This window comes from Pantherophis guttatus, chromosome 3 (assembly GCF_059756535.1).
Source record: "Pantherophis guttatus breed Tessera chromosome 3, ASM5975653v1, whole genome shotgun sequence".
Taxonomy (NCBI): Eukaryota; Metazoa; Chordata; class Lepidosauria; order Squamata; family Colubridae; genus Pantherophis; species Pantherophis guttatus.
The window spans coordinates 215,808,474-215,824,834 of NC_142065.1; the positions used below are offsets into that span (position 1 = coordinate 215,808,474).

At 58.1% G+C, this 16,361-nt stretch overlaps 1 protein-coding gene across 46 annotated transcripts in view; it reads left to right on the top strand.

Annotated features, from left to right (window-relative positions):
- The window catches only part of SCRIB (scribble planar cell polarity protein), a 59,856-nt gene that overhangs the window by 19,774 nt on the left and 23,721 nt on the right, over positions 1–16,361 (top strand). For 13 of the 46 annotated variants that reach the window (XM_087891508.1, XM_087891489.1, XM_087891503.1 and 10 more), the window contains 16 exons: positions 4,143–4,309; positions 4,402–4,532; positions 4,724–4,840; positions 5,406–5,657; positions 7,106–7,408; positions 9,339–9,428; positions 9,522–9,599; positions 9,887–10,201; positions 10,405–10,485; positions 10,884–11,141; positions 11,255–11,365; positions 11,532–11,708; positions 11,803–11,919; positions 12,091–12,279; positions 12,366–12,485; positions 14,406–14,498. In XM_087891508.1, coding sequence (XP_087747634.1) covers positions 4,143–4,309; positions 4,402–4,532; positions 4,724–4,840; positions 5,406–5,657; positions 7,106–7,408; positions 9,339–9,428; positions 9,522–9,599; positions 9,887–10,201; positions 10,405–10,485; positions 10,884–11,141; positions 11,255–11,365; positions 11,532–11,708; positions 11,803–11,919; positions 12,091–12,279; positions 12,366–12,485; positions 14,406–14,498 — 2,599 coding nt within the window. Of the gene's footprint in view, positions 1–4,142; positions 4,310–4,401; positions 4,533–4,723; positions 4,841–5,405; positions 5,658–7,105; positions 7,409–8,068; positions 8,132–9,338; positions 9,429–9,521; positions 9,600–9,886; positions 10,202–10,404; positions 10,486–10,883; positions 11,142–11,230; positions 11,366–11,531; positions 11,709–11,802; positions 11,920–12,090; positions 12,280–12,365; positions 12,486–14,405; positions 14,499–16,361 lie in introns of all 46 variants that reach the window. The other 33 variants (XM_087891495.1, XM_087891482.1, XM_087891487.1 and 30 more) reach the window with 5 other exon arrangements.

A 16,361-nucleotide genomic window follows, 5' to 3' on the forward strand; every position in this document is an offset into this window, starting at 1 on the left:
TTGGGTCAGAACTGGCGCCCTGGGCCAGGGGACACCCCTCATCACCCCTCATTGTGCTTATCCACCTTGTTTCCAGGGGGGCCTGGAAGTGACTAAAGAACGCAGCGGTCACCCTCTTTCCCTGGGCTCTGCGCTTTTGCCAGTTACTGAGCGGAGAGCTTCTCACAGACGTGCCGCTTAGTGGCATGAAAACAAAATGTATCAATTTCAGGTTTAGAACAAAACAGCCCATCTTGTCACCTGAAATTAAATCAGTGAGTAAAGATCTCAGTAGTAATGAGCACATCTCGCAGCCTGAATATAAATAAGAAACACCCCCCTTCTCCGTGCGTTTTCCAGTTCCTCCACTGCCTCTATTTTGTGGCGACCAGAGCTGAACAAGTATTTCAGGTGCACTCTGACCACCGCGTCATAGAGTGGAAATATCACTTCCCGCGATCTTAGCATTGTACCTCTGTTGATGCAGCCCAAGATTGTGTTGGTCCTTCCCACAGGTACTCCTGCTGAGCCAGGTCTTGCCTGCCTTGTACCTGCACTTTGGTTTTTTCTTACAAAAGTATCGGGGCTTGAATTTCTTTCCATATTGATAGACGGCCAAGTGTTAAAGTCCGTAGCGCTCCTTTTGAACCTTGAGTTTGTCTTCTTGGGTGTTCACAGTCTTCCTCCGCTCCATGTCACTTGTGCCTTTGATGAGCACCTCTTCTATCCACATACTGGAAACATGCCCTGCTGATTCAGCCAACTGCAGATCCATCCGGCAGTGGGGTCATCCTTCCCCTTTATTCTACCTTAGAAGAAAGAACACCATAGTCTACTTTGGTCAAATACCTCCCTGAGGTCTAAAGTTTGCTGCATGTGCAGCACAGCCTCTTTGTCAAGAAAAGCAATCCTACTTATCTAGCATAGTCTACTTTTAACAAACCCACGTGAGCATCTAGTAATTGCTGTTTCGTTCTTAATGTTGCAAATCCTCTCTGGTGATCTCTCCTACGATTTTCAAGGTATTAATTCCCAGATATTCCCTGCAGTTTCCTGGGTCCATTTTCCTCCCTTTTTAAAAGATTGGGGCAGTGTTAGCTCTTCTCCAATCTTCTGGCAGTTCCTCTATTCTCCAAGAGTTCTCAGAGATGATGACGGTTAGTGGTTCTGAAATCCACCCAGCTCCCTGGAATACAATCCACCCAGTCCAGGAGACTACCCAGGTGAACCCTCTCACCATTGCCCCGCCTCCCTTTCCCTTTTGCTCCCCATGAGGCACCTTCGCCTAGGTCAGGGGTCGGCAACCTTAAACACTCAAAGAGCCACTTGGACCCATTTCCTGCTCCTACAGAAAAAAAAACACACTGGGAGCTACAAAACCTGGGTGGGCATGGCCAACTTGATGTCACTCACTCCCACCCAGTCACATAACCACCTAGCCACGCCTACCCAGCCACAAAACTATTCTCTATATCTCTCTCCCTCTCTCTGCCCCCTCTTTCTGTATCTCTGTGTCTGTCCCTCTCCCTCTTTTCTCCTCTCTCTCACCCCCTCTCTATGCATCGCTCTGTATGTGTCTCTCTATGTCTCTCACCCCCTCTCTGTGTATCACTCTGTATGTGTCTCTCTCTCTCTTTGTGTGTGTGTGTGTGTGTGTGTGTGTGTGTGTGTTTCCCCACTCCCTTCGCGTGACCGTCCTCCCCCTCCCCACTCCTCTCGTAACTCCCTGGCCAACTGTGGCTGAGCCGGGAGCGTTCGCACGTGCAGGGAGACTCCAGCTTGAAGTGGCAGGAAGCGAAGGCTGCCTTATGTGCAAATGTGGCACAAAGGCAGGTACAGGGCAGCTTCACTCCTTCCCCCTCCTCCTCCTCTCGGGACGCCCGGGACAGCTGTGTCTGAGCTGGGAGCGTGCACACGCATGGGGAGACCCTCCTCAAGCGAGTGCCAAAGCTCAGGAAAGGCGCATGGGAGGCGGGCAGTGGCTCGCTTAAGGAGGGTCTCTCCGTGCGTGCGCACACTTCCAGCTCAGCCACAGCCGGCCAGGGGGTTACGAGAAGAGGAGGGGGGAGGAGAGTGCAGGAGCGAAGGTTCCCTGTACCTGCCTTCACACCACATTTGCGCGTAAGGCAGCCTTTGCTTCCTGCCGCTTCAGGCTGGAGTCCAAAAAAGAAATAAGAGGGGCGTGGTGAACCAGTGATGGGACAGGGAGCCACAGCAGAGGGCCCAAAGAGCTGCTTGTGGCTCTGGAGCCACGAGTTGCTAACCCCTGGCCTAGGTGAAAAGAGGCCAAGGGGCAATTCAGCAGCCCAGCCTTCCCTCCGTTGTTCAGCACCACCTCTCCACCTTCTCCAGACGACAGGTCAGCTTTGACCTTCCTGCTGCTCTGCACATGCACAAGGAAGCCCTGTTGGTCTTATTTTTTGGCATTATTTGCAGCTCTCAAACTCATTTTGAGCCTTAACTTTCCTGCCCCCTCATCCTTATAGATTCTGGCTATTTCTTGATGTAGTATTCTTATTTTGTTTTACTTTTTTAAAAACTTGATTGAAAACGTTTTTCTAACGTGTTTAAATTAGTTTTTTTTTTTAGTTGTTCCTTTTGTATAAGTTTCTCAGAATTCGTAATGCAACCAGGCCAGCCTCATCAGGAGCCACCCCCCTTCCCTTTTCTCCTATTGGCTATTGATTGTGTTTAGGCCTTAATTCTCCCATTTTTCAGTTTCCCAAACCTCCTGAAATGTCTTGCCCTTCAGGATTTCTGACCGTGGAATCCTTCCTGTTTTTTCTCTTTGCTTGTTGAAGTCAGCTCTTTTGAAATCTGGAGCACTAACCTGCCCACCTTCAGTTCTCCCTGACAGCAGCACAGGGATTCCTGGGAACCTGGAGTCCATGGCAGTTGAGTGGCTAGTAAATTCAACTAAACCAGACAATCTCTCTCCAGGGTTCCTACTGCTTCCTCAACTGCTTCTTCCCTGCTAGTTGGTACTAAGTCCAGGGGAGTTGATCCTTTTGGACAATCTGGTTGCCCGCAAGGCGCATCAGGACGTGCTGCAGAAATGCTCCTTTGCCCCAGGAAGGGGCTGCTCGTATCCTCCCCATGGCCCTCGGATTTGCCTATCACATCAGGTTGAACATGCCCCATTTATCTGTGGCTAAGAGAAAGCTGTGCTTTTCAGAAAGACCCAAAGAATGGCAATCCCTCCAGGAAGCTCCTGGTTAGCCTTGATGGCTCTACTCTTCTTGACTCGGTCCCAATTCATGTGACAGAGGCTTAATGCCACCAATAGCCTCCCACCGGCCGGTTCGCTCCCACAGAGAGGGCCTCCTCAGGGTGCCGTCGGCCAGACAATGCCGGCTGACGACCCCCAGGGGGAGAGCCTTCTCTGTGGTGGCACCCACCCTATGGAACAATCTACCCCCAGAGATACGAGTGATCTCCGACCTTCGGATTTTTCGTCGGGCCCTAAAAACTCATTTTTTCCAGTTAGCCGGTCTGTCTTGATTTTAGGGTTAGTTTTAAAATTTTAATATTGATTTTAATTGACAAGTTTTAAATTATGGGCCAAATTTATAAATTATTTTAACTTTATTTTTTAACTGTGATGTTTTGTATAGATGTTTTTATCTTGGCTGTTCACCGCCCTGAGTCCGAAAGGAGAAGGGCGGTATAGAAATTTGAATAAAGTAAAGTAAAGTAAAGTTAATGGAGGAAGGGGCAGGGGCAGCCTCTCCCCCCCCCCCCCCCCGCTCTGGGATTCTGCTCTGCTGTTGCTCAGCCCCAAATCTCCCTGCCCCTTTTCCTTGTGGTCCATGCAGCACCAGGGTAACCTATAGCTCCGGTGGGCATCTTCAGCGCCAAGATGGATGCTCCCCCCGTACACACGTCAACTGCTAGGGAGCCCCAGGTCCCACGCAGTATAGTCCCACCAAGGGCAGCTGCTGCAGCAGCCCCCTCACTTCACCAAAGGGGAGAGGAGTGGGGAGAGTTCTGGGGTACCTTATTCCTGGCAACTCACTTTGCCCAGAGCTCTCCCCCCCAAGTGTAGGGGGAAAAATTTGAGTCCAGCCCTTGATGCTGCCAGAGGAGCTGCTCTCCCTGGCGGCTTTTAGGCCAGAGGCGGGGACAAAGGGAGCCCCCCCCCTGATGGCTTTGCATGGACACAGGCTGCAACACTTGCCCTTCGCCCTGACGAACCTGCACCTGAAGGCCCTCTGGCTGGCAGAGAACCAGTCGCAGCCCATGCTCAAGTTCCAGACGGAGGAGGATGAGAAGACAGGGGAGAAAGTGCTCACCTGCTACCTGCTGCCCCAGCAGCCATCTGCCAGCTCAGGTAAAGGGGCCGCGGGAACCAGCCTCTCCAGGAGGGGTGTGGGGAGCCCAGCTCGCCCTCACTTCCAGCACCCCTCTTGGTCTCCCCTGCAGAGAACCTCCTGCAGAACAGCCTAGATGAGAGCTGGGCAGAGGCCAACCCCAACCGGGTCAGTGTGATCCAGTTTCTGGAGGACTCTCAAATAGAGGAGGAGGAGGAGGAGGAAGCTGGCACTGAGAAGAGGGTAATGGCCGAAGGAGAGGAGCAGGGCTGGATGGGGCGGGGGGCCTTCACTGGCCTGGCTGGTGGGGGAGGGGCAGGTGATCTCCTGCTGCTTCCTGGAGGGAGCAGCCGGAGCTGATGAGCCTCGGAGGAACCTTGCCATGCCCTCACCTGCCAGCTTCTCTCCCCCCTCCACCCCCATGGTTTTTGCAGGGGCTGCAGCGCAGGGCCACTCCGCACCCCAGCGAGCTGAAGTCCATGAAGAAGGGAATGGAAGTGCGGCGCAGTGAGGCCTCTGCTGCAGCTAGGCGAGACTCCACTAACTCTGAGGTGGGCAGCTTCTGCCAGCAGTCAGGTGGCCTACTCAGAGAGATGCCCGCTCGGCCCCTGGTTCACGGGTGCCTCGACCTCTGCACCAGCCTGGTCTCTTGCAGAGGAGTCCAAAGAGGGCAGCCACCGGGCCTTGAGATCTCTTCCTCGCCTTGCCTTGCACCTCAGTGGTGTAAATTGGGAATTTGGTGAGGAAAGTGGGGGCCTCTACGATGGATCCTGTGGGGGAAGAGGCTGTCGTCCTGCTGACAGCCATGTTCACACTGGTCCAGGCTGGCTTGTTCAGCAGACAGGGTGATGTTCTGGTGTAGCAGCTGCAAAGCACCTTGCCAGGCCCCCCACTTAGTCTCCCCAGATCCCAGAAAGGAGTCGGTGGTTTGGGAAGAGTGGCCTCGGGTCACAGCCCCCAGCCTTTACTCCCACTCTTCCCTTACCTGGCAGGGCGGCCCAGTGGAGGCAGCTGAGGGGAGGCCTCCCAAAGTGACTCTGGTGTCCCTGGGGTTGCCAAGTTGCCAACGTCGGCTCGGCAGTGCCCAGATTCTCAACCGGCTCCCCTCCTACACAGGGCAAGAGACTGAGTGCCGCCTCCAACCACAGCGAAGACTCTCGTGTCTCTGGCACCATCCTCTCTGCCAGCAGCGGCCCGGAGGAGGGGCAAGAGGCGCAACAGCCAGAGGGCACAGCAGCAGAGGCTCAGCTGGAGGAAGGGGGGAAGCTGGTGTCCGAGGAAAAAGGCCAGGCGCCCCCAGAGGAGGTGGCCACGCTGGAGGAGACGGCGGAAGACCAGGAAGAGGAGCTGGAGTTGGAGTACTCCGAGGTAGGAGCCGGGCGGCTTCCCAAGGCAGCTTCTCCAAGGGCCCCAGGTCCCGGTCGCTTTCCCCGCTGTACCTGAGGCTGCTGGCCGAGCTGAATCGAGTGGAGGCCAGACCTCTGGACTGTGGTCGCCTGCAGCCCGGGTGGCAGCCTTTCCGGGCCCTTGTAGATAAAGCGGGCACCTCGCCTGCTTCTCTCCGAAAGCCTCTTGGGAGCCCAAGAGTGGGGTGGAGCAGGCAAAGGAAGGGCAGCAGGTCAGGCCAGCAGGCTGTGAAGGCCACGATGTTGGGAGCATTCTGGTTCTGACCTGTTGCTCTTCCGTGACCGGAAGTGGGCATAGCCCCCACCCTGGTGGCAACACAGCTCTTTTGAAGGACTTGAGGATGAAAAAGTCACGACACCCTGCCTTCAGTTTTTCTTTAGTTTTTCTATATTCATAATTTCTATGTTGGGTTTGTATCTTCCTTTTTAACACTAAATTTCTGTTAGCTGCCTAGAGCCCAGCTTCAGACAATCAGATAAATTTTGCCAAGAGGGAGAGAGTTAAGCAGCTAAAGCTGGATGTTCATCCGGTGGGGCCAGCCCCTTCCACCCTCCCTCCCCCTCCCCCTTGGCTGGCAGCAGAGCTGGAGGAGAACAGGGTGGTTGCCTAGGGGGCCCTGGCTGCCCTTGCCCGGCTCCTCCCAGTCCTTTCCCTGCCTCTTCCTGAACAGCAGGGGGACCTCCTTGACCACTGCCCAAATGGAGACCCGCACCACAAGCAGAGTGTGGGTCAGGAGAACCAGGCGGCATGGCGATCCAGCCCACAGCCTGGGGGAAGGCCGATGGAGAGCAAGGGCCAGCCGTGCCTCTTTTTCTGAGGCCCCGGAGGCCTTTCCTCCTGGAGGGGCCTGGGGTCTTTTCCACCGTCCTACAACCGAGATGGTCCTTAAAGACCTCGGGGCTGGTGAGGGGAAAACCACCCCAGGCAAGGGAAGGCACAGCTGCCTCTGGTGTTTTCTTCCTGCCCACCAACTCCCTTCGGCTCTTCTGGGCTCTCTCGCTAGGCAATTTGAGGTGCGGGGTTTCTCCGCTCACCAGGGCATTTCCATGGGAAGCAATGGGCCACAGGTGACACTTCTCCCGCTGGCCTGGAGGAGCTGCAACTGAGGGGGATGAGGACTGGCCCCTCTTCTGTCTGGCTGCTCACACCTGTGCCCAGGGAGGGGGCATTGCAGCTGAAGAGCAACTGCAAGGGGGACCCTGGCAGAAGAGAGGTGTCGGCAGCACCGCTGGAACGTGGAGTTGAGCAGCTTGAAAACGACCCCCCCTGCGTCTCCCAGGCGTGAGAGATGCCCCTCCCCTCCCTCCTCACATGCGTGGCTTTCTCAAGCAGCCCAAAGGGGTTGACCCCCCACAGCCTGGAAGGGGTTGGCCTGACCCTTCCTTCCCCGGCGGGTGGTCTCTTTGCAGCCCACGGTGCACTTCGCGGAGGACACCCTGGTTCGCAGTGAGGACGAGGAGACCCTCCCGTTCCCCACAGGAAAGCAGCGGCTGATCCGCAAGGACACGCCCCACTACAAGAAGCACTTCCGGATTACTCAGCTGCCCCGCCCGGAGGCGGTGGTGGCCCTCCTGCAGGGCTTTGGGGCCAGTGGTGGCCCCCAGGAGGAGGAAGAGGAGAAGCCAGAGCAGGAGGAGGCCTCGGAGCAGACAGGGTGGGGCCAGGAAGAGGCAGCCAGTGAGGGGGGCTCAGCGGTCCCACCCTCGGTCAAGGTGAGGGCCTCCCTGGGAGGGGGTTTGATGGGGGGAGGCTGGGCGGGGATGGGGGGGGGGGGAAGACCCAGGCCTTATCTCTCCTGGCTGTGCTGGCAGGGTTGGGCTCACCCGCTCGACTGCCGGGAGATGGCAAAGGCACCTGGTTGCATTCTGTGCCCCCTCCGCAGCCCCCTGGAGGGCGGGGGTGGTGGTGTCCAAGGTGGACCGCAGGTGGGCTTTCTGTTGCTCGTTGCTCTCCCTGCTGGGGGTAGCCCCTGGCACACGTACCCTCCTGGGTCGAGGCATAGCGTCTTTGCCCCCAGAACCAGAGCAGCCTGGTTGCCTCTGGTCTCCAAAGCTGCAGGGCTTCCGGATGCTGAGGCTTGCTCCGGTTGGTGCAGCTCTTCGCCTGGCCCTCTCTCGCTATGCTGGCCTTGCCAAGAGGGGCAGTGGAGGGCCTTTCCTGGGGTGGGGGGGGAATGGGACAGTGAGGAGGAGCCCCCACCCTGCCTGCTCTTGCTCTCTCCCCGCCTTCTCTCGCTCTGGTGTGGTCTCTCGGTGCTGGGTGGGGTCTGCCTGACTGCTTCCTACCTGCCTGCCTGCCTGCCTCTCCCCGGTGGTGGTCTGGGGCTTCCCCACTAATCCGCCCTCTGCCTCTGCCGGTTGCTGTCCTAACAGGGGGTGTCGTTTGATCAAGCCAATAATCTGCTGATTGAACCCGCTCGCATTGAGGAGGAAGAGGTCTGTACCGCCCCGCCGGGTGGGTTTGTCTCTTTCCCTGGTCGGGCCGGAGCTGCTGGCAGGGCTCCTGGGCCACCCTGTCTACATGGCAGCTTCTCCTTCCCTCTCCCCTTCTCTCCTCTGCCTCAGTTGGGGAGGGGGCTGACTGAGCCCCTTGGGCAGGAAAGGCCCCGGAGAAGGCAGGAAGCTTTCCTTGCTGGCGGGGGCAGCCCTTGCTCGGAGAAGGAGGCTCTGGGGTCATCCTTAGGCCCAGCACTTTGGAGCTGGTCTTGGTGCCCGCAGAGGCAAGGCGGCTTTTCGTGATCCCTGAGAGAGATCCATGGGGGCCCCGTGGGCTTCTTGCACTCCTGCTCCCTGTGGCCTGGCGCCCCACTCCGGCCTGACAGCCCCTCTTCCCCTGAGCCTTGCTGGGCGGGGCCCTTTGGCTCCCCTGCTGCTGTCTGTTCCTTTCACGTCCGGTGCAGCATTGGTGGCTGGGCTTCTCCCTCTGGGCTGTCTCCTGCTTTCAGAAAAAAAAAAGGGGGGGGTTGTCCTTCAGATTCCAGGTGAGAATGGCTCTCCATCTCCACCTGAGCACCTGGGCCGGGGCTCTGATCCCCCTGCTTTTCTGTCTCTGCCCCTCTGCTACCCTTCCAGCTCCACAGGGTCCTCTGGGGAGCTGCTGGCTTCCTGGGCAGGGGGCTCTGGGCATCATCTGCAAAGGGGGATGGCTGGGGGGAGTTTCGCAAGGGGTTTCGCTCCCCCCCTTATGCTGGTTGCCACGGATTAGTGTGCATAGGGGGGCCAACTAGAGCAGCCTGTGGAAGGCATGGCGGTTTCTGGATAGCTGACTTGGCCTCTGTCCCTTCAGGGCTGCCCTCCCCACTCCCGGCCTCCCCCTTCAGTACCTCTGATCTCTAGTGGAGCTCATGCTGCGGTGAGGCCGAGGGGCTGTTGCCCAGCCAGTTGCACCCCTCAGCCTCACAGTCAGCCTCCTCCCCAACCTCCCTGCCTTTGCTCCAGTCGCAGCCGTGAGTCAGGAGGGCCCCTGCCCAAGCAAAGGCTCCTCACTGGCTGCCTGTCTGGAGCAGGCTTTCCAGGCGGAGATTCCCCTGCCAAACAGATGGGCACCTGTGGGGTGGAGGGTCCTCCAGCTGACTCAGGAGGAGGGCAGGCATCCCCTTCCTTGCACCCATCAGTCCCATCCCCCCCTCTGTTTGGTTTCCAGCTGGCTCTGATGATCGTGCGACAGACGGGCGGCCTGGGCATCAGCATTGCAGGGGGCAAAGGCTCCACCCCTTACAAGGGAGATGATGAGGTGAGGGTTGGGGACAGCCTTTCAGGGGTGGGTGCCCCGGGGTGGCTGTTGGGGGGAGTCGATTCCCATAGATTTCTCCCCCTCCTCCCCCAGGGCGTCTTCATCTCCCGTGTGTCAGAGGAGGGCCCAGCAGCACAGGCCGGGGTACGCGTGGGGGACAAGCTCCTGGAGGTAGGTCATGGGGGCAGCCTCCTGGGCGACTAGGTACTGTGCCAGGCCTGGCTTGAGATGGCCCGCGGTGCTGGAGGCAGCGGTGCTGGCCGGCTGCTTTTCCTGCTAGCAGGACAGGGATGCCTGCCTTGGCTAAAGGACTTTGGGGCCGGTGGCCACCCCATCCCAGTGGCTGCTGCCAGCTCTACCTTGTTTGTCCCTGGCCCAGCTGCCTGGAGGGCCTGAGGTTTGGGGGCCGGCGCAATCCTCCATGGGCGCTCGTTCAGGGGGCTCTCCCTGCCCTTCAGGTGAATGGGGTGTCCCTTCATGGCGCTGAGCATCATGTAGCGGTGGAAGCCCTCCGGGGCTCGGGCAGCAGCGTCTCCATGACAGTGCTGCGGGAGCGGATGGTGGAGCCGGAGAACGCCATCACAGTGACGCCACTGCGGCCCGAAGATGATTACAGCCCACGGGAATGGCGTGGAGGGCTGCACTTGGCCGTGGGGGCTAAGGACACCACCCCGACTGAGCGCCTCTCGGCCTGCCTGGTGCGGAATGAGCGGGGCCTGGGCTTCAGCATTGCTGGGGGCAAGGGCTCCACCCCGTACCGGCCAGGCGACACGGTGAGAGGAGAGCAGAGGGGGAGCCTTTTCCTGCTGGTGATGCTTTAACCCCCCACTCCCCTGGAGAATTACTCCTGGGTCTTGCTAACTTGGGGAATCTGTTCTGAATGGATGGAGCCCCCCCATGCCCACCCCCATGGGGAGAAGCTGGGACCCTCTGCAATTCACCTGGGACCCTCAGTGATCCGGCCCTTCCTTTGCAGGGGATCTTCATCTCCCGGATTGCAGACGGGGGGGCCGCCCACCGGGAAGGAACGCTGCAAGTGGGCGACAGGGTCATCTTGGTGAGAGAAAGGGCCGGGGTGGGTGGAAGGAACCCCCTGTTGGACGCTCGGGAAAGGCTCCTCAGGCTGAGCCAGTTTCTCCTCACCCCCACCCCGTGTAGGCCCTGTTCCTTCCCTTGCCCTAGAGCCGTGGGAACTCAGGTGGAGGGGGGAGCTTCCAGACACCCACATCAGTGCCAGCTTCCATCTCCCTGCCCCTCATCTTCCCTGCTGGATGGTGTGAGTTCCCTTTCCTCCTCTCCCCACCCCAGATAGTGATGGAGGGGAGAGCTCATGTCCTAGAGGGTCCCCTCCCCCATGAGCTGCTGGCAGGCAGCATAGAGCTGGCTCCCTTCTTGAATCCCAAGCCTGTCTTTTGCCCCTCCCCCTTTGCTGACACTGATTTGGGGCCGTTTTAGATCAATGGGGTGGACATGATGGAAGCCCGGCACGATCAGGCTGTAGCACTGCTGACTGCCTCCCCACCCACCATTGCTCTGCTGGTAGAAAGAGAGATGATACCCCAAGAGAAGGACCTGCCCGTGGGACTGCGAGGGCTCCAGGCGCCTTCGCCGCCGCCTCTGCCCCCCCAGGGAGACGCCCTGCTGGAGGAGGCGGCAGCGTGCCCTCCCAGGAGCCAGCTGCCTGAAGGCATGGAGAGCCAGTACCCCACTGAGGTGGGTGACCAGGGCTGCTCTGGGCTGGCGTGGGACACTGGGCTCCCTCCCTCACCCAGGAGAGGCAGCTGCCCCCCCAATGACTGTAGGGAACCCCTGGCCTGTACTTGCAGGAGGTCTGCCTGGTCAAGGCCGGGGGGCCCCTTGGCCTCAGCATCGTGGGAGGCAGTGACCACTCCAGCCACCCCTTCGGCATCCACGAGCCGGGAGTCTTCATTTCCAAGGTAGAAGCGCTGGCTGCCCCCCTCCCCCATCCTCAGGCACCCAGAAGAAGGGCGTGGTGCAGCTGGGGTAGTTGCTGCTCCCATCCCCCCAGCCCCTCCGGGAGAGGGGAAAGGGCTGCAGAGGGGCTCTCCTGTAGATCCGCCTCCCTCCTGCCCCCTTGCGCAGGTCATTCTGCACGGCCTGGCCTCCCGCAGCGGCCTGCGTGTGGGGGACCGGATCCTGGAAGTGAACGGCGTCGACCTGCGCCAGGCGACCCACCAAGAGGCCGTCAGCGCTCTGCTCTCCAGCGACCCGGAGCTACGGATGGTGATCAGGCGAGACCCTCCCCCGCCTGGCATGGAGGTAGGGAAGCTCAGCCCCCCCTTTAGTTGAGGCTGGAGAGCCTCCTCTGTCCCACGGAGTGCCCCCCAAGACGCCGGTTTGTGTGTCCTGGCAGGAGATCTGCATTGAAAAGAGGCCTGGAGAGAAGCTGGGCATCAGCATCCGAGGTGGCGCCAAGGGCCACGCGGGGAACCCCTTTGACCCCACCGACGAGGGAATCTTCATCTCTAAGGTACTTGGTGGCCCCTCTGGTGCATGGCTGGGTGAGTGGGACAGACCCAGAGCAGCAGCCTCCCCCCCTCCCCTATTGGAGCAAGGGTGGCCTTCTGAGGGTATCCTGGGGTGGACCTGGGGGGGGGGGGAAGCCGTGCTGCCACTTTCCCACTTCTTTGATGCCTTTCAGGTCAGCTCCGCCGGGGCAGCAGCCCGTGATGGCCGGCTGAGGATGGGCCTGCGCATCCTGGAAGTGAACCAGCAGAGCCTGCTGGGCATGACCCACGCGGAGGCGGTCCAGGTCCTGCGGGCCGTGGGGGATCGGCTGCTGGTGCTTGTTTGCGAGGGCTTTGACCCCAAAGCTATGGCTGCCCTTGAGGTTGGTACCCCTCCCCACCCTTTCCCAGGGAAGGGTTCCCCACCCCCTGGCCAACCCAGGCCTGAAAGTGCCTCCCCTCCCCCCAGATGTCTCCGGGAATCATCGCCAACCCTTTTGCGGCCGGCATTGGGCGCAAGAACAGCCTGGAGAGCATCTCGTCCATTGACAGGGACCTCAGCCCAGAAGAGGCGGATCTTCTTCAGAAGGTGAGAGGAGGAATGGGGCCACTTGGGAGGATCCTGGGTCTCTAGGGCAGGGTTAACCCTAACCCTAACCCTGAAGGGAGCTGTGAGAAGGGGAGCTCTAATGGCCGCTGCTCTTTGGACCAGGCCTCCCCCAGGAGCCCTCCCTCTGGATGGATTAGGAGTGGGCTCTTTCCACTCACCTGTGAGGTGAGAGGATGGGCCCCCAGCTGTCCACATGGCTTGAGAAGCAGAGGCCGAGGCGGGTTGGGTGCCAGCAGTTCTTCCACTGAACTTCAGCTGTGAGGAAGAAGAGGAGGAGGAAGGCAGCTCTGCCTCCCTTCGGTTCCCTCTTGGCCTCCTGTCTTTCTCCTCGGGGGCAACGTCTGCTGAGGAGCCACACACCCCTCCAGCCCTGACATCTGAGCTGAACTGCTTCGGGCAGCTTAAATTGCCACCACCACCACCACCATCATCATCATTGCCACCAAGGCAAAAAAGGAGACCCCTCCCCACCCCCACTCAACTTCCTTTCCACCTTCCTTTCGTTGTTTTCCAAAGATCCCCAAATCTTGTAAATTTTCCTTAAAGGCCAGCACCGATCATTTTGTTTGCTAGTTTTGTACCTTTTTCTTAAGCAGGAAAGAGGTGTGTTTTTTTTTTGTTGCTGCTGCTGCTGCTAATCACAAATGTTACCTGCTGCTTTTCACTGGAGGACAATCCAGAGAGTTTCCAAAGCCGTTGTAGGAAGTGCAGAAGATACAGCAGATTACCACAATGGGGGTTAAAAAGAGCGAAATAAGGGCTAGCCTGCAAACGGAGAAGCAACCGTGGGCAAGCCAGAGTGGCTGGCACGGCCTTCTGCCAGGTGGACCTGCCCGGCTGCGGCCTACAAACGGGCAGCTCCCAAGAGAAGCCGGGGGCGGGGGCGGGGGAGAATGTCTACCAACTGCAGCAGGGCCTTTCCTCCAGGGTGGTCCTCTGTGAGAGGCTCCGCAGTCTGCCCCCGTTCAGGGAAAGGCAAAGGGCTGGCGTTGACCTTTGCCCCTTCGGTCCTGCCCTGTTTTCTGCTTTTGAACGCTTGGCATCTCCGCCTGCGAGTGGCATCCTGGGGGGCTCCCAGACAGGCATGGGGGAGCCTCCCAGGTTCCTGGAGCTATTGGAGAGGCTGCTTGGCTGCCTTTGTGCATCCCGAAGGCTGGATTTCTTGCAGATCCAGGCTGTCCTTGACTTAGCAGTCGTTGAGTCAATGACAGTTGCAAGTCATGAGGGTCATTGATTTTACGACCTTTTTATGCAAGGGCCAAGGTCATTAAGCAAACCCATTGTTTGCTATGTGGATTTTTTTTCCAGGAAATGGAAGTAAACAGTTTCTGGGGGAAAAGGTTGTAAATAGAAGTCCGCATTAGCATTAATGTGTTCTGATTGCTGAGCGCCCCAAATATGGACACTTGACATTGCGGAGGTCATAAATTTGAAATGGGGACATAAGTAGAGGAGATTTGTCATAACTTGGAGTTGGAATTTAGAGGCATTTTTGATGAGTGAAAAGCAAACCTTGTGCATTTTCCCAATTTTTCAGGGAATTTTATGTAAGGTGCCAGTTTTGGTCTCCAAGTGCCCCTGAAGCTCCTCCCCCATGACTTTTTCTCTTGGTCGTTCTTCTGTTCGTTTGGGGTCACAGGAGGCTTAAAAATGACCCCCAGTTTTGCTGCCAATGTGGTGCTTTTAGAGGGGGGGAAATAACCCGGAAGGGAAATGAGGGGAGGGGCTGGGGGTGCCCTGGGATGAAGAACTGCTTCCTTGTGGCATCTTTGGGGCTGCCCAAGGCAAGAATCCTCTGGGGCGGGGGGGTGGGGGCTCCTCCCTGGCCAATGTGTGCTGGGTCTGCTTGTCCTCTGTGAGGTCAGAGCCAGCCCTGACCCTCCCCATTTCCTTCCCCAGGACGGGGGCAGCGCAGAGCCCCTGCAGCTGGATTACCGCACCTTGGCAGCCCTGCCCAGCAGCAGCAGCCGTCTCCAGAAAGGCCCCCGCGGCGTGAGTGACGGGGTGGGCTCCTTTGGGGGGGGGGAGCCTGTCCCGGCTACGGGTGTGGATGGTGCCAAGTTCGCCCCCCCCCCAATGGCTTTGCCTCTATTTGACTGGAGTGGGAGGGGTTGCCAGCCCGAGCCCCAGGAATTGTTCCTTCTGCTGGAGGGCCCAGGGGTTGTCGCCTCTGGCTGGCGGAAGGGGGCAACTCCTAGTGTCCATTTCCCAGCAGAGGGGGAGTCTTGCCTTGTTTCTGCCCCGGGTTGGGCAGTCTTTTCTTCCCCAGCAGAGCAGGTAGTGGGGGGAAAGGAGGGCTTTCCCAGGTGCCTGGGGGAGAAGGGGGCATGGCTCAGGGGTGCAGGATGGCTGTGTGTGTGTGGGGGGGAGGCTAAACAGGATTAGGGCTGTAGTGGGCCCAGAGTTGTGGCCACCCCAGCCCCTTCTGTGTCTTCTGGAAGGCCCGGGGAGAGCGGTGTGCTTGAGGGCTTCCCTTCCTCAGACAGTCCTGGAATCGGGAAAGGCTCTGTGTGCCTGCCAGCCTTCCCCACGTCCTGGGTGGCAGGCAAGGTGGCCTCAGCTCTGGCCCTGTGCAGACCAGGGCCTTTCTCAGGGCTGGAAGCGGAAGAGCCATCTTGGCCACTTCTCCCACTCACCCACCCACTCCTCTTCTTGCCAGTTCCTGCTCGGTGAGATGGAAAAGGCCAGGTGGTTTCTTCCCCTGCTGGACGTCCCTATGGGTCAGGCTTCCTCCTCAGACATGAGGCAGGCGGGCAGCGTTCAGGCGGTGCTTTCAGAGAAACAGAGCTTGGTGTACTCCCAGCCCATCCCTTTCAGCACCAACCCCTTTGTGTTGGCCAGTCGGCAGGGCCCTGCGTTCCTAGGGAGGCCGCCCCTTGGCTACAGCCAGGGGGGACTGCTGAAGACCAGCCTCTACACCAAGGCAGGTGGCCGAGCAGCTGGCGTGGCGTGGCATGATGCCGCATGGTGCTGCCTGGCTGAGCAGCCTTTCCTATCTGCTGCTTCTGGCTCAGGAAACAGAGCCCTTCCTGGGGGCTGCCTCTTGTTTGCTGTGGGTGCACATAGGGAGAAGGGGGAGCCAAGGCTGCCACAGGGGTTCCCCATAAAAGTGGGTTCTTCTTAGCCGTTTTCTCCAAGGGTGACTGTGTGGTCTTGCCTCTTAAAGCTTTGGCTTAATCTCTGCTGATTTACTTTTCTAAGGATCGTGTGTGTGTGTGTGTGTGTGTGTGTGTGTGTGTGTGTGTGTGTGTTTAACTTCGCGTGATACTGATTTTAGTTTTTGCTAAGTAAGAACGTGGCAAAAAGCAGCAATGAACCAAACCACATGAAAGGCCACCTGCGTAACAAGAGAACCGAAAAGAAGCCAAAGAACTCCATTAAAAGGAGTTCAGGCACAGGGGGCTGCCCAGACAAGCTGCCTGCCACTGCTAGGTGTCCTTAGGCTGTGGAGATTGGACTCTAATTATAAATGGGTAAAATCCACATTTCTAGAATATAGATTTAGAACACGTTGACTTCTATGAACTTTAATTTCTTTCTGTGAACCAGGACATAAAGTACTAACTAATCAGTAAAAAAAAAACCAAACCCACTCGAAGAACGTGAGAGCCACTTTTGGCTCTATTAAGGTGTGGCCAGGAGGGTCACCTCTGGTGCTTTCTTCAAAGTCCAGGAAGTCCCTGAAGCACTGCTGGCTGAATTAAATCACAAGTTTTGTGCGATTTTTGATTGATTGATTAAGAGTTATCAAATCAGTGCTGACTGCTAATGCTAACAAAGATAAGATTTTCTCCATGACTCTCTCTCTCTCCCTCCCTCTCTCTCTCTTCCCCTCCTCTCCCTTGTCAGAGTTTA